This window comes from Cyprinodon tularosa, unplaced genomic scaffold (genome assembly GCF_016077235.1).
Source record: "Cyprinodon tularosa strain WSP-4 unplaced genomic scaffold, ASM1607723v1 ctg151, whole genome shotgun sequence".
NCBI lineage: Eukaryota > Metazoa > Chordata > Actinopteri > Cyprinodontiformes > Cyprinodontidae > Cyprinodon > Cyprinodon tularosa.
This window is the reverse complement of record NW_024038343.1, coordinates 368019-394135: the sequence shown is the minus strand read 5'-3', so window position 1 is coordinate 394135 and position 26117 is coordinate 368019. Positions and strand designations below refer to the sequence as shown.

The 26117-nt window shown below is 36.9% G+C and overlaps 1 protein-coding gene across 2 annotated transcripts; it reads right to left on the bottom strand.

The window, feature by feature from the left end:
- Positions 1-397: 397 nt before the first annotated feature.
- LOC119779764 (retinoic acid receptor beta-like) lies at positions 398-22634 on the bottom strand. 2 transcript variants are annotated; one of them, XM_038279543.1, is made up of 8 exons: positions 22028-22634; positions 17371-17531; positions 15411-15552; positions 10613-10785; positions 3899-4075; positions 1804-2008; positions 1561-1719; positions 398-702 (listed from the first exon to the last, which is right to left on the bottom strand). In XM_038279543.1, exons 1-8 carry the CDS (start codon positions 22194-22196, stop codon positions 542-544), a joined length of 1347 nt encoding a protein of 448 aa, XP_038135471.1. In that variant the 5' UTR covers positions 22197-22634; the 3' UTR covers positions 398-541. The 2 variants fall into 2 exon arrangements, with proteins under 2 accessions (XP_038135471.1, XP_038135472.1); XM_038279544.1 differs by having other exon boundaries at positions 10619-10785; positions 22028-22631.
- Between the last annotated feature and the right edge of the window lie 3483 nt (positions 22635-26117).

Here is a 26117-nt window from a genome sequence, read left to right as displayed (position 1 = left end):
CAATTGACTTTAACTTCCGTACAAAGATATCAGACCAATTCTGATAAAAGTTTGACGTTTTTTGTTTCCAATTTTCTGTTTTTCCCTTTACTTGTTTCCCATGTAACATCTATCCATCACTGCAGCTAACAGGTTTTAAAAATAACATTAAAAAGCTTTAACAAGTTGTCCCACGAGTGCCTTTTCTTCCTAATCTAACACGGATGGCGTTATTCAATGAGGTAAAAATTAATAACTCATGCAAATATAAATACAGCAAGAACCAGATGTAGTAAACAGAAGCTGAGAGTGATTCTCAGTGGATATGAGGTGCCAGCGACAGCATTGCATATTACTGCATCATTCTAGGTTTTTTTTTCTTTCATCAAAGTAGGATAGCATCTCAATGAAACCTCCATGTTGTTAATCTGACAGCTGAATCTCATTTTATATGTCTCAAGATCTAACTCAAACTCTGAAGCACTAGTGACCGTCCAAACTGCATCTGCACTTAAATCATTAGTAATCTCTCTCGGAAGGAAGAAAAGTTCTCCGGGCAGCTTCAGACTGGGAGACAAGGATGGTTTGTACGCTGAGAGTGGGAGGAGATGGTGTGTGAGTGCTGGCTTCTCTCCAGGTTCTGCAGATCCTCCATCATCTCTTCAATCAAAGGAGGCATGGAGCCTGGGATCTCCATCTTCAATGTCACCACCCGCTCAGCTCCTACAGGAATGCCAACAAAGTTTTAATTTCCAAAGATATTGAATAAGGCGAAACAAATCCTCATAAATTAAGAAGTGTTTTGCATTTTAAAAAGATGTACACTTAAAGAGTTCTCATGAAATATTAAGCTGTCTGTGTATCAGATCAGTGGGCGGTTTGCATAACACGGTTGTTAACTTGGAGCAAGCTACCATTTTGCTAAATGCAGTTCATCTTTTTAAACAGTAGATGTCCCTATAGGAATAGGTTATCTGTTTTACCTTTAGTTATCAAAGTTTTAGTTACATTTGCAGTTGTTGGACATTCCTAAAGGGTTCAGGAAGAGGCTCTCTTCAGGTCCCGCCTCAGCATCTCTATCTAAGTCAAAACCTGAACCTGCAGTGAGCCACTTTTTATTCATTTCAGCCTAGAATAATTTCTCAGGCTACAAGGTGCCTGGTTTCTGGGAGCAGAAAAAGCGAAAATCATCCCTCTTTCATTGCTGTTCTTGACACTGAGTGAGGCGGGTTTAAGCTCAAGGTTTCTCCAGACATGCTAATGTGCAAACATCTCTACATCTGTCTCATCTGTCCTTAGAATATTATTTGGGAGCTTTCGGTGCTTTATTATTTACAGGCAGGAAAGGCTTCTACCTTAAACCCTTCAAATTAATTCATCCATATAAAAGTGTTTCTCTAGTTGTCCTGTCATGGACGTGAGACCTGCAGTTTTTGAATTTATGTTAATCCTGTGCATTATATGGTCTGACTTGCTGTTATTAAGTATTTTCTACTTATGCAGAAAATATTCATATATTCTTTTTTTCTTAGTAGAATGGTGGGCTTAAAAAAAATCAAATATTATTTCCCAAGTACTAACCTTTAGCACTGATGCTACGAAGGTCAGTGATCTTCATTAGGGCTTTGGGGAACATGAGGGGCATGCTGGGTCGTCGCTTCCGCGAGTAGATCTTCAACGCCTCCAACAGTGGTTCTTGCAGCACCTCCACTTTAGAAGGTTCCTCCAGGTCCTGCCGATCTACACCCACACAAAGAAAAGCGGTTAACCTTAGAGGCCGGCGGCAGCAAAATCTATGTCACATTTCAGAGACATGTCCAGTACCTCCGGACACGAGGCAGATAGCACTGAGGAGCCCGCTCTCTGTCTCGTCCATCTCCAGAGGCAGCAGCTGTCCAGCAAATGTGAAAACCTGATCCGTCAGCGGTCCGAACCCTGCATTGTGGATTTGAGTGCGGGTCAGAGTCAGTCCATCAGAAAAGGTCATGGTGTCCTGGTCAGGAGTGTAGCGAGTGCAAATCCTAAGTATCTGAAAGCAGAAAGATAAAACTATTAACATTTGCTATTTGAGAAGAACAGATTTCTTTCTCAATGAAAACTGTCTGCTGGAAACACATTTAGTCTCAGGATTAAGAATCTACTGGAATTTTGGATTTAAAGGAATTAATAACTCAAGGCTGAAGATTGAGAACAGTTCACTCCATGGAAAGAATAGTCTACTTGAGCAGAAAGGAAACAGCCAGACCAAGATGGAAACTGAAAAGCAGACAATTCATGGGGTAATATGTTGTTCAATTGTTGTCTTTACTTTTCATGAGTCTTCTGTTAATACAAATGTCTGCAGGAAAACAAGGACAGCAATTTAGTGCCTCGACATTTTTGTCGAAATTCACAGAGTAAATAAACAACTGGCACAATTTTTGTTCTTAACCCGAATGAATTCATTCTTACCACTGTTGCAGTCTCTATTTATCAGTATTTTAACTAACTTTCCACCTAACATGTGTGCAACATTTGTTTGAACATGTTGCAACTTGCAGAAAAGCAACTTTTAACCACTGCACATGGCTCGCTATTCTGATAAAGACTAAAGAAATACATTAGAGTAACAATGCTGCTCATTATTTAGTTCTTGAAATTATATATTTTGTCACATGCATCCAATAACCACTATGAATACCAGGCTGGCTGAGAGAGTTCTTTTAAATCTGTTGGTAGGCTGCTTGTTTGATTGATCTCAAATTACCATTGAAAGCTTTGATTAATGAAAAAACATTACCTTTTTCTTTGAATGGTATGGTGCAAGGCTGTCAGAGTTTGGCGTTCTAGGCATATCATCAATACTCCCTAGCCAATATGGGCCATGTTTCTTTTCTCTTTTTTTTTATTTTTTCTGTTTCGAAATATTTACTGATCTTGGATGTAAACATGAATCCAGATATTGTGCTTTAAAGGGCATATATTACAATTTTACTTTTCACATGTGTTCAGGCTTAAAGGGGATTATTCAAGTACTATGACTTTATGAATTTCCATGCAAATAGCTAACTTTGGTTGGATAAAAAGATATTATCACATGTTGGGTTATTTTTTTTATTTCTGTGTATCGCACTTTACTTGTATTTGTTAGTAAACAATGCCCTTTGCGTATGTTTGCTCTAACAAAAGAAAGTGACGGAGATATGATATTGTGTATGCCTAAACAAAGATGCAATGGAGCCAAACGAGTCAGGGACATCCAGTGGAGGCATGAAAAGAAAGTGAAAAGGTTCTAGATCCAGTGTGAAAAAAAGGTATTTGATACCAAGGGAAAAGAAACGAGAAGAGCTTGAAATACAAAATAAACGTTGACCTAACTCTGAGAAAATGTTTTTGCTGATATTAAAGTTAATGGATTCTGGATTTTGTTCAGCATGTCTGCTGATCCATTTAATCTCAATTTAATTTAGATTATTTATAAAACGACATGTCATTCCAAGACACTTTACAGAGAAAATTCAGTCAGATTGGTTAAAAGTTTATATCAAGGAAAATTTGCTTATTGCATTAAGTCATTGACTTGCAATTCCTGTATGAGCTTGAGGCAACAATTTATGATTGCATTTTTCTCTTGTCTCTTCAGCAATCCCTCAGACCAAGCATGTATTACATCAGTGGGAAGGAAAAACTCCTTTTTACCAGGCTCAGTGTCAGGGATCAGTCTGGACAAATTATTCAAAGGCTCAAAAAGGACACTGAAGATAAATGCTTGATTTGAAAGTACATAAATGCATATATGCATCTAGGCCTCCTTTAAATATTGCATATATATATATTTAGACCAGTTTCCCAGCCAGAACGAGCAGGGCCACCATTTCTGCCAAAAATACCTGGAGTGAAATTTAGGGAAAAACTATAAAAACAGAAGTAATTTGGTTACCAGGATGTCAAGGCAAGCGGCTTTGAGCAGAGTGATCTGATCAGCGATTGTTAGGCCTGTGAAGCCCGGCACTCTCTTGGCAAACTCCACCACCTTGATGATGCACTTAGTGGCGAGCTCGCTGAATTTGTCCCACAGGCCGAGGTCCAGCTGAATCCGGTGGTCTGAACTAGAATTCTGGACAGACAAGGAAAGAAAAACGATGTAAACGGTCTTTATCTCAACATGATTTCTGTTTGTGACAGAGACTCTGATATATTTTAAGCTTCTCTGCAGCATTTCATGTAAATATTACTTAGAATACAAAACAATCCATGTAGCCCCCTTATTTAGACTGATAGCATAATAATAAAAAAAAAATAACAAATTCAAATCAGCCTGGCCAACCAGACTGATTCGACTTATACATGGCAGATTAGTCTGGTAGAGGGCTGGTACAGCTGGATTTCAAAAGATGATCCATGGTCAGCATCAACAGGTTAGCAGCAATCATATAACATGGATATTATATGATTGTTGCTATGACACAAAAATTCAACAGACTCTGTTTTTGTAATCTGTGAAAAATGTCAAGATGTTGAAGAAACTCTGAACGATTTCTGCCGGTTTTTCTAAAGAAATCTGAAGACAAGAGTGCTCAAAAAAATTTATGTTTTATTTTATGGGAGCATTACTATCTTGTAAAAGTTCTTTGTTATGCTAGCAGACTATTTTCTGTAATAAAAAAAAAAAAAAATAAAACATTATATATATATATATATATATTATATAAAGGTACTTGTTTTGTTTAGAACATGAAACATGAAAATTTATTTATTACCAATTGTCAGTGCAGAAGAAATATATAATGTATTTGTATATATAGTATATATACTTGTATAATATAGTTTTAAAAAACGAGAGGGAAAAAAACAAACTACATTATGCTATATCTGTATCTGCAAAGGTGAGCAGAACAGTTACTTGAACTTGTATTTAAATAAATATCAATAAAAATCAATAAGAAATAACAATATGTATTATAAGTGCACGCTAAAATTTCTTTTTGTCTCTAAAATTGAAGTTTGTTGAACATTTCCCACAAATAAAAGTAATTCCAAATAATTTAAGAGATAAAATTGGGATTTATTCCTCTCAGCAGGGCCGGCGATTGCTACAGGCGAGCTAGGCAATTGCCTAGGGCGACAAATGTGTTGGGGGCGCCCTCTAGCGTCGCCCTTAGGCTTACTTCCCATTAATCATAGAATTAGAAAAAAAAGCGAATTAAACCGGTTATGAAGCGTCCGTCAGTTTGACTTAACCTTACGTATATATAAATAAATAGCAAAATATGAACAAATAAATATACCACCGTTTTTTTTATTTTTTTTTTCACATTTAAGAGAAAATCGGAAAAGATTCTGATCACTTTTCAAGCGCCCTCCAACCCGGAAGTCGTGACGTCAATCACTGCAGCATGTACACCAATATTTTGGAATGAAATTGTAAGCAAACAGATATTAAAAGTAAAACAAGTGAAGTCTGACACTTAACTTTGCTCGCGACTCGAGGATGGCTGAACGGAAAAGACTCCCCTCTCCTCCTCCAGCTGCAGTCGGCCCGTCTTAATCATCCACTCAGAGTACCACTGGTGAGCGCACACAGACTTTGTAGCTTGTCCGGTCAGTTAAAAATATTAATTGTGAAATCCGTCTTGTAATCGGAAGCATACAAGCTAGTTAGCTTGAAAAGTAAATAAAGTTTCAGACGTGCTGCGTGATGATGCGTTCAGATTGGCTCAGTAAAACGATAATTAGGTTATCATGATGCATTCAAGTGTAACGTAAAGAAAACGGGAAATTTAGTTTTTGGCGAGAAACATGAGTAATACAGTTGTACATTGCTCTATATATAATTAAACTACTGATGCCAACATTTATTAAAAATTACATTTAATTTAAAATACAATTATTTATTTGTTAAATATTTTCCTAATCACTAAAAACATGATGAAAAGTGACAGTAGACAATACATTAACCAACAATTGTGAAAATATATTCTAGTTAGTTTTATGTCATTTCCAAGTGGCCTATTACATTAGCCATGTTTATTGAAGGCTAGAAACGTTTTTGTTATGCTCACTTGTTAAGCAATAGAAGCAATACCAGTTCTGATAATAAAATTTTGTTGCATCGTCTTTCCACCAAATAACAGAAAAGTATAGATAGTGGTATCGATAAAGACTCAGATCGATAAGGAGTATCGATAAAGGTATCGATATCATTAAATATTAACGATCCCCATCCCTAATGTTGACATCATTTTTTTCTCAGTATATATGCAGCAGAATTATGTGCTATATTATTAGCTTGAGAATGGGTAGAAGATACTAATATAAATAAAATATTTTGTAGTGATTATCTGCATTGAGTATTCAAAAGGGATGTACAAATAATCATCAAAATATATGAAGTTATGGCTGTTCATCATAGAATATGTGAACAAAAAAAAACAACAACTTCAAACTTTACCATTACAAATTTTGTAATGGTATTCATAAAAGAACTTTTGTTTGTAGAGGGTTAATCCTTTCTTTAATCACTAATCAATGTCAGAAATCAGGGTAAATATACCTGATATATTTTATTTAGAGGAAAATTTTGTTTATCTCATTTCTATTTATGTTCAAATGATTTAATTGAACTGGAACAGAAAATTTAATTTAATGTTTATCAATTACTTTTTTATGTAGTCCTTGGTTGAAGAATTTCTTAAATTTATTATTTTTTATTGTTATTTGGTAATTTCTGAAATTGATTTATTTAATATTTGTTTAATGTGTGTTAAATTTGTTAATTGTCTGAAATAAATTCATTCAATGATTCAATCCAGTTTTTTAGTTATACTTTACCTAAGTGTCCTTACAGATGGTTAAAAGTGTTTTTGCACAGTCCTAACTTTGAATGTGTAATAAATTATTTAAAATAATAAAAAAGAAAAGGTACTGCAACCTATTCTGGTATTTGTCTATGCATCACTCCATGCTAAGTTACAGTTTTTTCTGAATGCTTAAACACAACCTTGATTCTTATAGCACAATTTCTAAAACTATTATTACTTAAAGCAAATCCACTCACTGAGTTCACAAAACTAAAAGAACAAACACTGCTTTGCACTCAATTAGCAATTTTGTAACACACACTTTGCACAGCTGTAGGCACAATTCACCGCACAGGGGGGCGCAAAACTCAATCTCGCCTAGGGCAACCAAAGGGCTAGAACCGGCCCTGCCTCTCAGCCATCGAGTATTCTAGTTATTTTCTGAAATCAACAAACGAAAACTTAGATGGTTAATAATTCTGCTCCAGGACATACAAGAATATGTCCTGTAACCAAGAGGACAATACAGTAAGCTATCATGTGTTTCTATTACTGATAGGTGTGTGTGACAGTTTGAGCTAAACGCACAAAGTGTTTACTATAGCAGGGTGAATGTCTTCCTGCTTGTATCATTAGTTCACAATCTGCCAAGAAACATGAACTAGAAGACATCTTTAAAAGCATTACCATTTTTTACATTTTCAACATGAGAGTGAGGTGTACGTTTATTAGCATCCCACTTACTAATCTTAAGGTTATTCCTAAGCATTGATCCCTCTGTGACTCATTAGTTATATAATCATATACTTTTTTGGAAAAAAGGCAATCTAGAATAAACAACACCCCTATAATTAGTAAACAGGAAGTCATTATTACACAGATGCTTTCCCTTCCTTGTATGAGGCGTATGGACCGGATCTGTTACATCCACCAGTTTGCTGTCGTCCTATGATCAATACAAAATCCAATCCAAGTGTAAAATCCCATCTCAAATAAATAAAGTATAATCAGATAGTAAACTGATCAGAGTATGTGTTGACATGTTCACATGTGTGGTACTGTTTGATAGTTTTATTTCTGGAACTAGAAAACCACAATTCAGATATTTCCAGGTCAGATTAATCAGTTGTAAAAAAAAAAAAAAATTGCATTGGGCCATCGCCTTTGCAGAAATTCCTCCTCCTGAACATATAGGAAGCAACAGTGAACAGTCAAATGCATCAAGTCCTTTTAACATGGCAGTAATCCCTGATACCAAGCATTAATATGTCAACAGAGCTTTTAGCCTGGGAGACACCCTAAAGGCAACAGCTATTCTTTTCTAAATTAATAATAATAATAATAATTGAACTTTACTGATCTCACATTGGATCAATTTAACTCTGCATTTAACCCATCCCCTTGGGGAGCAGTGGGCTGCCATCATGGGGCGCCCAGGGAGCAGTGTGGGGTTAAGGGTCTTGCTCAGAGACCCAGAGTTGCAGTCAGTAGGAGTGGGGGCTCGAACTCGGAACCTCATGATTCCTTGCTCTATGCCCTAACCACTACCCCAGCACTCCCCCATCATTTACATTATTTTCTAATACGTTTATGTCTTGATGCTTGATAAATGCAATCTAAACAACATCAATCTTGCTAACAGACTTTTAAACAAATTCAATCAAATGTCAGATTGTGCAACAATACGAGTAAAGAATAAATGGAGTTTCATCTCAGACATCACAGATATCAGTTAACAAAATAGCATTTAGGAAAGGACAACTAGTAAAGCATTAAGCAAACATGCCTTGGCCTAAAGCATTGCATAAGGAAAATCTCTGCTATCTCAAAGGCAATATGCATTGGGCTTTAAGGGTTGAATGAATCTGAATGTATCTTGAGCCCTTAGAAATAATGCTCTCTGTAGAAGAAACAGACCAATCATCATCATCAATCATGTTTAGAGAAAAACAAACAGCATATCAGCCACTGTCAGGCATGGTGATGGAGGGCCGAATGTGTGGGCCTGTTTTTAATGTCACTGAGTAAACTAAGATCTACTCTGCAAACCTGGATCAGATGTGAAGCCCTCTAATTCAACTAAATTCATTGTATTTATATAGCACCAACACACACACGTCTGCTCTGCAGGTGTGTTTTGCATTATGTGGATTATGTGGTTGTGTTCCATATCTGAAACCCGACATAAACTGGCTAATAATATAACAATCATCTCAGACTGCACTGAATGACTGAAAGTATAAAGGTCTTTAAGTGTCTTAGGGGTGTGTATACTCCCACAGCAGTATGTCACAGTACGCTTTCCGCAGGTAAGACGCAGATATTTTTGATTTATGCCCAATTTTGAAGCGTGGTCGGCGCTGTTATTCCACGTCACAACGCATCACGAACTAGCTAGGATTGTGAGTGTCTATGTATCGGCTTGACGAGCCGACACATGGACGAGCTGTGGCGCTGTGTGTTTTGGCTTTGGGTGTAAACCAACAGACAATCGCACAGAGCTATAAACTAGCGTCCTGTTGGGTGTCTAGGATAGTGTCCAAGATGTGCCAGGCATTGTGGACGGCATAACAGCCAGAGTTTCTGCCATTGGGTACCAAACAGGAAATATGCATAGTGTAGAGCGGATGCAAAATTGACCAATCAGAGACCTCTTTTCTCTCCTCCCTGTGACGCTATCTACGGCACCTTCTGCGGTCACCTACAATTTTGGGGAGGTGCACTGGAGTGTCTGCGGAAGGGGGGGGGGGGGGGGGGGGGTCATATCTGTGTTAGCTTCGACACACTTACAGATGACCTGTTTCTGAACATAAACCAGGCTTTAGAGTCATTGCTGCAGAGTCAACACAATGCAAGCGACTGTCAACTGTCAGCAAATACTCACTCTGACTTGATGCAGTCATATATGAATAATTGTACAGTCTTACACCAATTCCTATTTTTCTACACGATTGTGTTTACCTGATTGCCTATTCTAAAGACTTCAGTACTCTAGTTAACAAACAGGAGACATTTCCTAGGATTTAGAAACAATTGCGATCCGTCCAGTTTACTGAGCTGACAGTTTCATCTGCAGACGTGACGTGGATCAGCAGTTTCCTGACAGAAGAAGGAATCGGTCTGATGAGCACCACAGGAGGATTAATGAACAACCAATCAGCGCCACCAGAGTGACTAGCTCCACTGCCTGGACAACAGAGTTTCCATTTGTGAAACCATTGTTTAGGTGAGAGACGATCGAATACCATCCCCCACAGACATCATTAGCTGGAGCTGTCCAACTCACAGCATCAGCTAACCACATAGTCTTTTAACAAAACCCCGAACCCGATTCACCTCAGAATCAAATCCTTTTCAGTAAACATAGAAGGCTTATGGATCAATATTAAATATTAGTGCTAATCAAGCATTTTTCCCTTTTTTTGTTTTTCTCTGCAGTCATACTTGTGTTGTACCTGCTGAATGTTGTGTTTACTCACACATGATGATTCAAACAGAAAGTAACAGGAACAGGCATTTGTTCAGCCACTCTTCTTTTCCGCTCTGACCTTTTAGAAACTAGAAGCTGCCTGAATAACAATATGATCTGCAGAGCTTTAAATTCCCCCGAGAAACCGATCATTTTAAATCACAGCAGACGTCCCATCACCATAAGCCCCCCTAAAAAGCTCTGTTGTAGACTACTTATATGTTACAAGGTCAGCAACTCTCATCCCTGATTATTTTCACTGCTTTGTGTTTTCTTTTTCCTATGTGTTGTTATTTTGTCATTCATGTTTAGATTAAGTTTAGTTTAAGAGCACAGGTCTTTATCTCTGAAGAGTATTAATTTAGCAGTCAGGTCTTCCGCTTACACTCACAGTGGTGTATTTTCCCAGCTGGCAGAGGGAAGGGAATGTCTCTCTATGAGCTCTGCAGATCTTCTCCACGATCAGTCCAAGCTCTGCTGTCAGCTCGTACGTCTCCATGATGGTCATCTTTACCGCTTCCTTCTTCCCCTTTCTTCTATTTCTGTCGTTTCTCACCGCTGGGGAAAAGGAGGAAGTAGGTAAAAAATATGTTAACGACATTAAGGCATTTAAATAGTTTCAGATATTTTTTCTGACTTTGCAAACGTGTATCTAACTCATTTCCTTAATAAGATTCAAAAGATAAAACTCCAATGTCAAGCAGATTGATTCCATGCGTTTCAAGAATTTTTTCCTGTTTATTTTGATGACAAGTACTATAGGGTCTAAATATCTGCTACAGAAATAAAACATAATATGGTGAAATGTATTTATGTCACAGTGCTCAGAGTAAGGGTGGAAATGTATTGCATCATTTACTGAAAATCTGTAGTCATCACAATTTCGACTAGTTTTATTTCATTATTTTATTTATCAGTTTCAAGGCAATAAATTAGAATTAGTGACCAAAAAATTTATGAAATGTGAATTTTATGCCGATATATTGTTTGCTGCAATGTGATGCAGTGGGTAGCAATGTTGCCTTGAAGCAAGAAGGTGGTGTTTCTGCATGGAGGTGGTATGTTCTCCTCGTGCATGCGTGGGTTCTCTCCGGGTACTCTGGCTTCCTCCCACAGTCCAAAACATCACTGTTAGGTTCGTTGGCATCTCTACAACCTGCCCTTAGGTGTGAGTGCTTGTTCATGGCTGTAGGACTTTATATTTCTCTGTGTTGCCCTGGACAGACTGGCGACTTGTCCAAGGTGTACCCTGCCTCTTGCACATAGAGGTAGGCACTGGCCCCAAAACAACCCGAAGGAATAAGTAGGAGAAGATGGATGTTTGCTTTCACTTTTTTCCTCATTAGGGCTTTAGGAAATTTGAAATACATTATTAAATGCAGTTACTACAGGATTTTTTGTGATATAAATCACACTTCTTTATCTAAGTGGTGTCCTGAAGAAGCCTATATTTGATTTGTATTCTTCAAGAGTGCTGTTTGTGATTATGGGCCTATAATGGCTGTGGCATGAATTCACAGGTATACAGTTAGAACGACTTCAAAGAATTCATGAAAAGTGGTTTTGTACCATTAATACGATAGAACGACACAATATCACGAGAAAATTAGGGCCATATCGCCCAGCCCTAGTTCAGAGAGATAAAACATCACTTAAAAGTACTTAAAACCAAATATAATGTTTATTGCTGCTGTTTGCATTGCTAATATACCCAGGGTTAGGCCAAACTGATTTTTGCAGAAATGTTCGTGCAATCAACCAATAGTTTGGGTCATGAGTTCATTCTGGTGCTTTTGTTTATGGGTAAGAAGAAAAAATTGGTTTGGAAACCTCAGATTTAGATGATCGCCCTTAAAACAAAATAAAACCATGTTATTCCTTGTTGCAGAAAAACCAATTGCCTATAAGCATTTGTCATTATGAATCGCATCACATTTTAGGGAGAAAAAGAGAATTCACAAATTATTCAGAAATTTCCTGAGACAGCAGTGCAACAAGCCTTGTGACTTGTTACAATAGAATGAGGTTCTTAATTCTTGTAATATGTATTCCCTCCCCTCCATAGACCCACTCCGACCTAGTAAACTATTTTCTGTTCAGATTAAAGCAGTAACCAGGTATCTGTGTGGGTCATCCATTAGTCTAGGTTACATGTGAACCAGGTTTAAAATGCAGGTTAGCCTTTCATAATAATTTTGGTAATGCGTCAACACGTTTTGGTGCGTCCCACTGACTTGGCTCAGGCAGCTACGCACATGTCAAGGGAGCTCAGGATTACGCAACAGCTTGGCCTCTACCTTCCTCCTTCCTGCTCCTCCTCCTCCTGCCCTACATCAGGCACTCATTTTGTAAACAGACAGTGATCGTATCACATGCTTACTGAAGCGGCCTGGGAGCAGTTACATTACATGCAAGCGTCTGATACGTGTGATGCATTTATGTAATGTGTTAATGTCTCAATGTGGGTGAGTAACAATGAGAAATTGTAGCTGGGTGGATCCTCCAGCATTGTCCTGTGGCTCAAACCAAATAGCACATTCCCTCTTATCTAGGTCGCTGCATAGCATGGCATTTTGGTCTTTCAGTAGGGTGCCAGGCAGCAGTTCACCATTGCAGAGGCTTACTTAGGAAATCTTTTTGTGAAGACTTATTTGCCCCTTTTTATTATTTTTTCTTTTAGGATTTCCTTTTTTTGTCACACTTATTTCAGCTATCAACCAAGGTTTTGTCATATTATGTGTTAACACCCAGGGCTGATGACTGTAGACCCTTGTAGAATCCAGATATCAACTTAACAGAGACTAGCTGTATATTAGAACATGAACCTGGAAGTAAGAAATCCAAATTTACTGACACCTATCAGTCCAGAAAGGGTTTGAAGCTATTTGTAAGGTTTTGGAAATGGACCCTAGGCGGAAGTTCAACTGAAGAAACTGATTGCTCTCCTTCATCCACCTGCGACACAGCTAATCAGTTTTGAGCCACACCTCCACTAAAGCAAACTGGCATCCAAAGCTCATCTTAAAATTCCTGCGATCCGCACTTGTCTGCTCCTGTGGGCAATACTGAGATCAATACTGTCTTCCTTCAGGCAAAACAATACAGCTTTTGTCCACTGATTGTTGCCAAAATCAACCAAAACTGAAAGTTCTTTAGAACTGTGGCTGGAATACAATAATTTAAAAAGCAAAAAAGCAAAAAAAAAATTTTTTACAGTGACTTAAAAGACATTTTTATGCTTATCTTAACTGCTTGATGGGGTTGTTGGCCAAGTGTGATACTTAGTTATTTTGATTTCAGTAACTTTTGTCCATTAATAAATAAAATAATTTGAACTGCATTAACTCTGGTCATCTGTGTCTGAAGTAAAAACAGAGATCTCTGAGAGGGCTAACACATTTCACTAGCTGAGAGTTATTCATAGGGTTTAAGGTTTAAAAACAATATTTTAATATTACCAATGTGTTGCCTCTATCTCAACGTAATAATGAATGTTATTACGGACCCACCAACGTCCCTAACTGAACTAACACTTTTAATCTAGACTGTAGATATAAAGGAAGCCATCTTCAGTTCTGAATAATTATGTTTAGCTAAATTCGGCTCTTATACCCTCAACCAAAAGAAAATCACATGAGAGCCTGAATTCTGTCTCAAATGTGAGTACCGAGGGTAAAAGCTCCCCTGACATGTTCCTACCCTGAATGCACTGGGATAAATAGGCCACTCAGATGAATGTTTGATCATTTTCACCCAGGCAGAGTGTTTTAGAGGAAAATACTTCGCTTTTTGCTCAGAGGACTGTTCAGATTACATAAGCCTGCACAGTTAGAGTGTATTTGGAATAGAAGCTGAAAGGATCCACTTCTTTGGCTGGATGCATAGAAACAGACTGAAGAACATGAGTGAGTTCTGCCTTCAAGAAAATTACAACTTTAAAAAAAACACATGTAGGAGTGGTGGCCAAGTGGTTAGGGCATAGGGCTTGGAATCCTGAAGTTGTGAGTTGAAACCCACTGCCACTCTGGCAAGACCCTTAACCCCTCACTGCTCCCCGGGCACACTGCATCCGAAAGGGTAGGGGTTAAATGCAGAGAGTGGATTTCATTGCTCTGTACTTGTGACAATGTAATGAGAATTAAAAATGCTGGAAAAAATCATACTTGCTAATTGATAAAATCAATGTTTAATGGGGTTTTGCACAATTCCAGGATTTAAAAACCCTTTTTTGAAAGTTTTTTTTTAAATTTGATACTGTTTGATACCAATCATAAATATTCAAAATCCATTAAAATCAATTATTTAGTAAAAACCAATCAGTGTTGGTGAAAAGCTGAACTAATGGCATTTAAGTTGTTTTAAGTAATTTGAGGATCAAAAAACAAACAAAAAAAGGCATTAATTTTAAGCATGGTTTAGGATTTCTGTGACTTTTACAACAGAGCTTGAAATATTAAGCATTATAAATCAGATTAAAGTGAAACTTTTATTTTCTTTGATTTATTTGTCTCATTTCTATATTCTTTTATCTCAATCTTTAAGGTAAAGATGCTATTCTGTGTTTTCCTTATTTGTCCTAAAAACCACTGCACACCAATAACAACAACAAATCTGGCCTAAAGATTTGTTGTTGATATGGATCATTTTTATTTTCATTTGAGTCCATGGTGTAAAATGGGGCACAGGGACTGAGCTGGTCATTTAGAGTTATGCCAAATCCGGAGTAAGTTCAACCACATTTCAACATGGATCCTGGGACATTGGCGATTCCTCGGATAGTTTAAACAGCTTCCTTTTTGAAGCTGCCTTATCCTTAAAATTGTACAAATCCACGTGTTATGTAGTAGCCTTCATGGATCCACCTCCAACCTCATCCCCAACCAAAATACCCAGAGGAAAAACAATACTGGAACCAGTAAAAAAAAATACAAAAGCTGAATATTACATGAGACATTTCATAAGGTAAGACGTAAATATTTGGTGATAGGTCAAAGCTTATTCTAATTCCCCTTATATTAATTCCATATATACCTTGTTATCAACTTAAACATTAGAGCCCTTCAAGCTCTTGCATTTTATATCTTAATTTTTCTTATATAGCTTTGTGTTCTCATAGATATTTTGCATTTTATGAAGATAGATTAATAATTTCTTGAGGAATCAGAGTTAAAATGAACACTCACACTCTTTGGACATTCCCACAGCAAAGCACTTCTGCAGGCGGCAGTACTGACAGCGGTTCCTGGTGATCTTGTTGATGATACAGTTTCTGTCACGATGACAGGTGTAGACCATGTTTTTCTGCACACTGCGGCGAAAGAAACCCTGCAGAGACATCAGCAGAGACAGAGAGGACATCTCAGAAAGACCCCAGACATATTTTATTTACAGTGGATCAAAAAATCTGCTCTCTACCATTAACACAGCAGGGTTTTTGTTATAGTTTCAAAGCATGATGCTCCCGCCACCACCTTGCTTTACAGCAGATGTGCTTTTATTTGGTGATGTGCAGTTTGCTTTTGGATTTGTACAGATAATAATTAAATCTTGGTTTCATCAGTACAAACAAATATTACCTCATGTCCTTAGGGGACTTCAAAGGGGTTTTGAAAAAAAATGGCAAGACGTAGTTGTTCATAGTTGTTCAAAGGTTCTGTAGGCCCTCTTAGCAGCCTTTTTAACCTTCTTCCTGTTGTTTCATCATTCGCTGCCAGATTTTTTGTCCTTAGTAAGGTCAATGTTTTTCCCTGAGTTTCTCTAAATGGATGAAGATTCTCTTTCTTTTTATTAAAATGCCTGAAAAAATAAATGTTGGAAATAAGTTTTAAAGGGGTCATAGAATGATTCTATAGGGTATTTGCTGCTGGTCCTTAAGGTCTCTGAATAGGGTGTGTAACACTGGTTGGGCGGAAAATGGCATATTTGCTGTTCTATGAGCCCTAATGCAAGCCTGGTTAAAAGCCATAGAATGAAACGAAAGGTTTTCTTCCTTTTATGGTATCCTCATGAATATTTAGATGAGCTTTGCGCTGATTGGTTGGTTTACAACGAGCAAAGCTGCTGAGCAAAGACGCATCATAGCAACAAGCACTCGCTCACTGAAACATCAAATTATTGATATGGTAGGGTAACCAGACGTCCTCTTTTTCCAAGACATGTCCTACTTTTCATACCTAAAAAAATGTCTGGGGGGAATTTCAAAATCGTCCGGGATTTTGGTCGACTACAGTGCAGCAGAACCAAGCCGTGATCTCCGGGACTGGTCGGGGCTAGGGATGGAGCGACCAAAACTGACCCAGTGACGGTAGCCTGGACACCAGTGGCCCCGTGCTTCAGGGCACGGTAAGGTCACTGGGGTTCCTGGACCAGCCCTGGAGCTCACAGCTCAGTTCAAATGCTCGGTCCATTCCCAGCCACGCCACCCAAAACTTTGCAGGGATCCTCTGATACACAAAAATAATCCATCCCTGTCAAGTCTTCGGATCCTTGGGAAGACTGTGAAAATGTTCCCCTTTCTCCATGCAACCTGGAACACTTCATTTATGCCTGTGGTTCTGGCTCATTTTCAATAGTGAAACTGCCTGCTTTGTAATTCTTGTAGAAGTAAACCCAACTGTAGGTTAAACATTCATGTTCTTGGGCCAGTGAACCTGTGGGCTGGTCTGTTTGTCAAATTCAGGGCGTGACAAAAGTACAAGCCAGAACCAAATAAGGCAACATCCCCGAATTGACGTCAATTCGGTGGTTCGTTTGAATTCGCCCGTTTTATGGTGGAAGTTTAGAATTGTGAGATTTGCAGAGAAACGAGGTGTCGATGGGGTTTGAACTTTTCTGTATATCTATTTCACCCCCTGAATTTTCGTTTTTCATCTATGAAAATGTAAACTCAGTTTTGCATTCTATGACCCCTTTAAATAATTTTTCTTGTTTTTAACATTGAAATATCACATAGACCAGGCCTTTTAACAGGACTGAGCAGGCTCTAAACAAATCCACTGGAAATATATTATGCTTAAGAGGGACCTTTCAACATAAGTACAGGAATCAGTAATTCATTTATATAATTAACTTTCAGAGAAGACTTTGATGACTGCTTATTTGAAATAAATCACAGCCTTTATCAGAATGGTCTGGTGTCTTTACCTTGCAGCCCTCACAGGCGCTGACTCCATAGTGGTAGCCCGAGGACTTATCCTGACACACAAAACAGGGCTTGTATGTGCGCGGAGGTGGAGGTGGGGAGGGTGGGCTGGCAAATAGGTCGTCCAAGCTAGAGCTGGAGGTTGAGCTCTGGCTTTCCACTGCTACAAACGCAAAAATAACACAAGATGTAAACACTGACAATCAGGCATGTCAAAGAGAGGGATAGCCAAAGATTTGTTAAAGAAGACTTTATGAAATTAAACCAGGTGAAACTCAGACTTTTCCTCTTGAGGACTTCCGGATAGAGCATACGGTCAGAAAAAAAATCTATTTTAAATGCAAAAATTGTATGTATTTTTTTACAATCTTGGTATAATTACTGCTGTAAGTGGGACGCTCTGTCAGCTAAAGGCATGTTTTAGAGTCTCCAGGCTCTAGTTAACGATTAATAAATAATTTGACGATTATTTAAATAATCGATTAATCACAATTATTATTTCAGCCCTAATTAGTAGTTTGGGTGAAGTGTCCTGCCCAAAGCACAACGAAATGAGACAGGAGAGAGCTGAAATCGAACCAATAACTTTGATAGTTGCCAGCTGAGCCACAGTAGCATGGAGTGCTATACAAGAGGACAAACATAAGAGTGAACATTCAGGGCTGTTTTATTCCCACATGGATATTTAGTTAGAACTAGAGACAGTTTTTTAGACCAAAGGTTACCAGCCCCTTTGGGGTTTACTTTACAAAGGTATCTGCTGAGATTGAAGTACATGAAGTACATACAGACTCTGTTTTGGTGTGGAGAGAAAGGACATTAAAAAGATAACTAGAATCTCAGCTGAACAAAGTCTGTAATGTATAATATCAGTTTTAGTTTTTGCTTTTTTTTTTATAAAAGGCAAAAAAATATATATTCTTCCACAAATATTAATAAACCATCAACCAGGCAATCCCCCATCATAGCTTTAACTACTAGACCATCTGTTAGTGTTAATATTTTAAAGTTTCCTGAAATCAGGAATTATGATAACTTCGTAAAAGTGCTCTGCAGTGACTTTAGAGGATTAGCTCTTTCATCAGTCAGGGGATGCTTATAGGAGCTACTTTGTGTCCATATTTCTACAACCAGACTGATTCACAAGCACAAAAACTGAACTAAGAATTAGACCATGCAATGCTCGGAAAGACTGCCATGTTTGGAACAAACCACATGCAACAGATCTGTTAAAAAAAATTGGCAACCTCAATCTAAATAAAATGCCGTCAAGTTGATTATCAGACCTTAAGAGAGGTTATATAAAATAAAATGTAAAGAGGAAAAGAAGAGCTGAGCCAAAAAGAAAAAAGAAAAAGTGAAGTTATGACTGTTATTTCTGCTGAATGAGGCTCTGTGAAGTAAACATTTCTCCTGCTTTTGGCTTTTATTGAAAAGACACATTCCAGTTTGGCATTTTTTGATGTGGGAGGTTTTATTTACCTATCATGACAAAAATCTTATGTAAATCTACACTAATCTTATCAGCCTTTATCTCTTGTCCTGAAGCAGAAACAGAGGAGGACATTCCTGCCACCCTTAATGCTCACAAACAGCCCAGCATAAACACGTTAGATGTGGGGCTGCTTATCTGAAACACAAAGAAAGATAAAACTACAAAGTCTGACTTAGAAAATCCAGCCGAGTGAGCGTTCTATTATGATAGATCACTCATTTGAAGAACCACAGACTGGTTGCATTTTACTTCTTCTGAAAAATACTTTGAGTGTATCATCTGGACCTTTCTTCTGCTGCATTACTCAGATCCACAACCCTCCAATAAATAGACTGATTTTCTAATGGGATTACCAGAGTTTGGGTCTCACTTGGTTTGACCTATCCAGTGGGCGTCTGATCACCTTCACTGCTGTGTTCCCCACCAGAAAACCAAGAAAAGCTTTTTTTCTTCTGAAAAGGAGGACAAAATGAGAAAAATTGCTCATCTCCATCCCCCTGAACCTCTGGCTGAACCTACAAACAGCGGGTTAAATGAGGGAACCCCCATAAGGCCAATGGTTTCTCCAACACCAAACAATGCAGGAAGATGCCACGAGCCGAGCTGACTGATGAGGAAGAGGACGAAGGCACAGAGAGCATGGGTTAGTGATTTGATCAGGGAGGGGGGTAAACAATCACACCCCCTCTGGTTGGGTTAGGTGCTGCTGCATGAACTTTAGGACATGCGGTAGCTTCATTTATGCTGGCAAAACATATTTACAACTCTAAATTAACATAACCTTTTTTTTTTTTATAATGTATTAAACAGAAACCTATACAATATTTCTGCTTGTTCGTTTTTTAAAGAATCAAATTTCACCACATGGGAAGAATGTTTTTTCTCTAAGTTTACTCAGACAAACACTTTACCTTATTGGTAATTAAATGAGACATCTTACTTAAAGTGAAAGGGCTCTTTGAGAAAAACTAATTACATCTTCTATGGTAAGACGACTGGCTTTTTAAAATAAATAAAACAAATATCAGTTTCCAAAAAGAATGAGATTAGAAAGGAAATCTAAAAAAAAGAATTTGTAACAAAATAAACTTTTCCGCAGATAGAGAACTTTGAACCAATTTGACTGTATGATCTGGTTTAATTCTTTGTAAAGAGCCTTGGGATTACATGTATTTTGAATTGGGGCCATATAAATAAACTGAATCCAACTGAATTGAAGAATTTTCGTATCTTATAGAATTAAAAAAATGCTCCTGATATGAACTGATTTTAAAATGTGACTAATTATGAAATGAAATACTCAGGGATTAAAAAGGAATCCCAAATAATAAAGTATTTGTGATTTCCTTTTTTTATTATCCCCCTATTATCCCTCTACTGAAATAATGAAAAATTGTTAACCTAAATAGTTTAAATTACATTTCAGATACAAAGATTTAATTTCATTGCAAAGAAATTTTATTTTTGTCATCTACTTTTACCATCTTTTGAGTATGATTCTCTGGAAAAAGAGAGGTTTTACTCAACACTATTGAAATAAATAATAAGAAAAAGAAGAAAAAAACATATCTGATATAAACAGAAATGAAAACAAGTTTATTCTGAGTGAAATCTTAAAATCATCTGCAAATAATGGAAATGTTTAAGTTTTTTCAACTCTTTCTCTGTTTACTGAATTTATGCTTTTTTAAAGTTGACTTTATTTTAGCAGGGTTTATCTTAATAAAATTTAAAGCCAAATAATAAAGCTTAAGGACCCCTTTATTCCCTGTCTCATAAAAATAAAACACTGACTGTGCCTCACATTGAAAGTCACTCCCTAATGGGATCCCTCTATATGCTTCTACTCTTGACGCATGGTGAACTGGTACTGAACTGGTGCTTCTCTTCCACCTTCACTGGTAAGCAGTCTGTCTCTTCTCTCCTCTCACCTCCTGAGCCAGTGACCGTCCCGTGAACCCGCTGGTGACCCCCAACTGACCGGCTCAACCCCATCCAGAACGCAGACCACCACATGGACACGAGCTGCACTGCATTCTCACTCTTTGCTCTGTTTTTCCCTCCTATCTTTTATCCGATAAAGAGAGTTGTTGACAAGCTTCACAGTGACAAGATAAAAAAAACCTGGACAACAAATAAATCCACTCTTTGGTTCCTGTTTAGCTTTAAAAATCAACCACAATGCTTCTGAAGACTTGTATTGCGCAATAAGGCACTGGAAGGTTTATTACCTTGTTTATATTATTACATAATCACATTCGCTCATAGATGCTTAGGTGCACATTAACACCATGTATTATAATAGATTTTAATCAGAGAAGCTTTTTCTTTCTTTGAGCTTAAAGCTGACATTTAAAGCACAAATTAAATGAAACTTGTTTTCACCCCTTTAAAGCCAAGAAGAAGAAAAAGAAAAACATGAAATACACACCTTAAAATCCTTCACTTTAAAATTTAAAATATTATAATTGACATAGACACTTTTGCAGTATGTTAGTTGTATGATTATTTTGTTATTAAAGTGGTTTGGATCTTTTTAAAACAATTTTTGTTGTCATCTAATTGTTTTAAAATGTGCTTTGTGTTTTATCTGCACATTATTTTAATTTTTTCAAAGCATCATATTATATTGTACGTTTTACCTTTTCTCTTAATAACTAACTTTATAAGCATATATATATATATATATAACACAGACATCCAATGTTAACCTATTTTTGCAAAAATAAATAAAATAAAAAAATAAAAATAATAAAGCGAAGGAGTTTTTAAAAGGCCTTGAAACACCAAACCACATAGACAGGACCTTCTACATACAGGACCAGCTATCATCCCCTATGACAGAAAATAAAATTTCAATTTGTGTGTATTTTTACCCAATTATGTTTTCAGAAAGCGGTCAAAAGTTAAACAAACAAATAAATGAATGCACATCCAACCTTTTCCTTCATTATTTCGAATTCTCATCGTCAGTTATATTAATAAGTTAGTCCATCAGTGCTATAATTTATTAAAATAATAGGCCTACGCTTCTGCAAAGAGGGAGCACGGATTAAATTGCAAAAAAAAAATAGAACACAATTCCAAAAAGCCTTCTAAGCATCAGATTAGAGGTTATTTTCCATGTTATTCACACATGCAGGCACTTGTGCGTTTCCACCTACATTGCGAGCAGCGATGCTCCGGCCAGCCCGACCCAATGAGCTCTGGGAAGAATGCTGCCAAATCCTGGTCCTGGTCCAGATCCTGCAGCGCGCAGCCAGGACTGGAAGCCGAGTAAAAATCTATGATTTCTCCTGGAGCGAAAACCTGAAATTCCATGAAGTCAAACATGACCTGGCCAGAGGAGTCCTGCTGGAGAGGATGTCCTCCACATGGAAGATAGAAGAAGAACAAAAAGGAGTTCCTCCTGAGAATAACCACTTTCAGTCCGCTTTTGCCAGGTTTATAGTTTACAACCGGTTGTTTAACAGCAGACCAGGCAGCAGGATCATCACACCATGAGGGGCGTGCGCGCGCCGGAACAGACCTTTAATTTCTTCCACCGCAGCTCACAAACTGTTGGCGCGCCGCGTGCGCAATGAAGTCCGCGCGCTTCCACGCATCCAGGTCTGCGGGTTGTTTTGCATAACAAAGTTTACTGAACGATTTGTTCTTATCTTCACTTTTTCATTGATAAATGCCTAAACTTCACATGCTCCGCACTAGTTATGTCACGGCGTGCGGTGGTATTACCTAATGTATGCGGCTGAACTCTCCGTGAACCTCCTCCACTGCTGCCCTTCATATGACCCAGCTTCACTGTGACATCATCACCAGCTCTGAAAACCAGTAACAAACCTCCAGTCACCAGTCGTGTGAGATAAAAATATTAGATTCCTCCATTTACATCAAACATTTTTTTTTTAAATTGTCATTTTTTAAGCGTTTTACACTTTAAAATATCAGACAACACCAACAACTAACCAGGGAAATCTAACGCCTACATTACAAACTGCATTAACAATAAAGCTGCTGCTATATGTTGGATCTCAGAATGAGCTTGGAATTAGAGAAGCCAGGTTCTAATTTAGGAGGAGCCACAATTTTTTTTCAAAAATGTATGAAAAATCTTGGAAAATTGACTCGAGGAAATAATACAAACAAATATCTGAGCCAAAAGGAGGTTAATTGGATAACTTTGTAAATAAACATAGATGCTTTAGAAAGGATGAATCTAAGATACCATTAACTCCAGTTCTTCACTATTTTTTTTTTTTATTTAAAGTGAAACACGTTCAATCTCGTTGTGGGCTATACTGTGCTTTATTCAGGTTACAGCTTCTGAGAATAGAATAGAAGGTGATGAACCTAATATACAAAATGAAAAAAGTTTTATAATTGTTATTACTGAAAGCAGGATACTACAGCAAATCCTGTGTTGTTGTATAGTCTAAAGTTCTTAACTTTTTTTATTTTTTTTCCTGCATAGTTTATATCCTTGTGTGCATATGTAGACTTACATATCTTTATTTTTCCCTTTCTATTTTATTTGTAAATGAAATACAAGATAAATAGTAAATAAAAGAAACTGCATTTTAATTGATCATTCTATTGTTTTTTTTTTCTTTTAAAAACACAAATAAATTACAAAGTTTATTAAGATACATATATGAAATACAAGTACGGTATGTTTTTAAACTGACCAGTATTTAAAGCCCCACTTTATCTTTTTCTGGATTTACTATAACGCCCAGTGCTACAGATTTTGTATTCTTTAGTCATCTGTTAAGCTAAATGTACGCTAAATAAGCTAAAAAATAAATTAAAATAAATCCATAAACTGCTATCATAACTAGAATTGTGCTGCACTATTTCCAAAACACGCCTAACATTTCAAATTATTCACCCTATTATAATGATTTATATTGATTCATAATTAAATGACTATATATATATATATATGTATATATATATAAAAGGACTTACGACAGGTTTAACATCAATATTAAAGCAAGAAAAACATGACAATGTTATTGTAGATTGACTTTTATATATATTTTAGGCAGAACCCTTATTTGCTGTGTGGCTTTTGAGGAAGTCCTTCCAGTTTTTCCATGCTCCAGTAGGAGGAACATACATCCCTGCTTTCCTGCACTTGAGTTCTTAAAAACTGAAACATTTCATGCACAGGTATATGTTTTTTAATGCTCCTGTTACCTTGAGTAAAAGATAAGATGAATATAGGTTGCTGAAAAATATAAGCCAGTCTAAACTGTAAAGCCCATCAGGGGTGTACCTTAGAAAGCACTGTGTGTGTTTTAAGGACTCAGTAATAAATTAGTGTAACTCAAGGCTCTCCTAAATATAAAGTTTCATACAGTTAACTTTTGAAGTTCTTTACTATCAATTATGCAGCTTAAAAATGTCCAAAGATAAAATTTTAATGTTTCTAAGAGTTTAGGTGCTGCTAAGTCTAAGATCAACCTAAAGGCATGGTATTTGATGAGGCGGGTTATCATACATAGTAATCATTTTTAGTTATCCATTTTGAAATTGTTTTGAAAGCTCTTATTTTATTTGATAGCAGTAAATCTGGCTAAAAGCTCAGATTTGATCAGATTTTTCTCAGTGAAAGTATTATTAAAATTGATTTAAATGCTGCAAGTATCATTTAAATAAAAAAAAACTGCAGGTTCATGAAATGTAAAAAAATAAAATAATGAAATCTTAAATAATAGGAATTTAACAATTTGTTTGATATGAACAGATTGTACTTTGTTAGGTTTATTCTTTATACATCATTTTTTAGGTGACATAACTTCCCCATTTAACAACTTTCATACTTATACCTCAGAGTGTATGGGGGTCTTGAATTTAGATTTTAAGTTTAAAGAGGAGACATTTCTTTTTTAACGGGAGGCACTGAGGTAAAGCAGGTAACTCTTGTGTTCCTGTATTGACATTTCTTGATTAGAACCACGTGGCCTTTTTACAAAAAATCAATACAGTTTATACCCTGTTTTTCTTAATTTATGTCTGTTTTGATCCTTAATCCTTGACTTTAAGTAAGAAATATTTTCAGTCTGAGAGTTCATAATTAAATCTAACAAAAGATAAAGTAGGTCAGCAGCAAGATGGCTCTGTGGGTGGGGGAAGGAAATCGCTTCTGCTTTCAATTAATTGAAGTAATTTCACTTTATTTTTCAACTGGAAATGACTGAAAACTACTAACACAAAAACAATCACAAGAAGAATCTGCATATGCATTGCTTGTAGTGGCCAAAATGAAAGCTGAAGATACTTTGTTTGAAATTATACACTTGATCTCCTTCAATGCCACTGCTAACCCCATTGAGGCGGAAAGGCGGCCCAGCTCCAATGTTAAAAGAGGCTAATTACTCCCAGTATCTCCCACACTACAGGGAGGCGAGGTCATACAGAGGACAGGCATGTGAAACATTCCTGCAGCCTGCCGCTGCTGATGGACCTCCCTCCCAGCTCAGTGTTTCCCCGTCCCCTTTTTTCTTTCCTCATCTTCATCCTCCCTCAGCTCCTCTTCGTTCCCTCTCCTCTTTCCATTTGGCAGGAATCCCATTTTTTTATGTGCCCCAACAAGTTCAGTCATCTCTATAAATTCAGTCCTTTCTGCCCAGTCTATTATGAGTTTTTGAATCCCTGAATGCTGATCAATTTATCTTGGATTATAATATAATGTAATTTAAATTTCACTGATGGTTATCTGAGGGTATGAGACATCAACATGGAGACATTACCAGACTAACAACACAACATAAAAGGCTGTTTTTTTAAATTGACAACTTGTAGACTTAAGTTAATTCTGCTGATCATGAATACCTCCTCTCCCCATAAACTGTGAAAATAATTCTGACCCAAAAAGTGAACAATAGTTTTCAGAATTTTTTTTAAAACCATGCTGATAAAAATAAATCAGTCATGTGATCAAGTTTACAATCTTTTACAAATGTGTCTGTAAAAGAAATAAAATTATGTCCTCCTTACAAAAAATCTCTATCAACATGTATCTAAACAAATGTAGACTCAACTACACAGTTCTGTATAGTTGAGCCTTTGAAAAAACAATACCAAAAGGATTACAGTATACTGTATATTTTGATTCATATTTAGTTAAACTTACTACCGATATCAATAAGTCAGAGGTAAGATAAAGATAAAAAAAGAAGAAAAAATATTGCAAACGACCACAACAGCTAAGATAATGAATTTGATAAATTCCACACATTATTTTCTGAG

Coding starts and splice junctions, on each gene's coding strand:
- LOC119779764 (XM_038279543.1), bottom strand. CDS start 22,196: ATGTTTGACTTCATGGAATTTCAGGTTTTCGCTCCAGGAGAAATCATA. Junction 15,553..17,370: donor GCGCCTGTGAGGGCTGCAAG/GTAAAGACACCA, acceptor ATGTCTCTGCAG/GGTTTCTTTCGCCGCAGTGT. Junction 10,786..15,410: donor TGTGGGAATGTCCAAAGAGT/GTGAGTGTTCAT, acceptor CCTTTTCCCCAG/CGGTGAGAAACGACAGAAAT.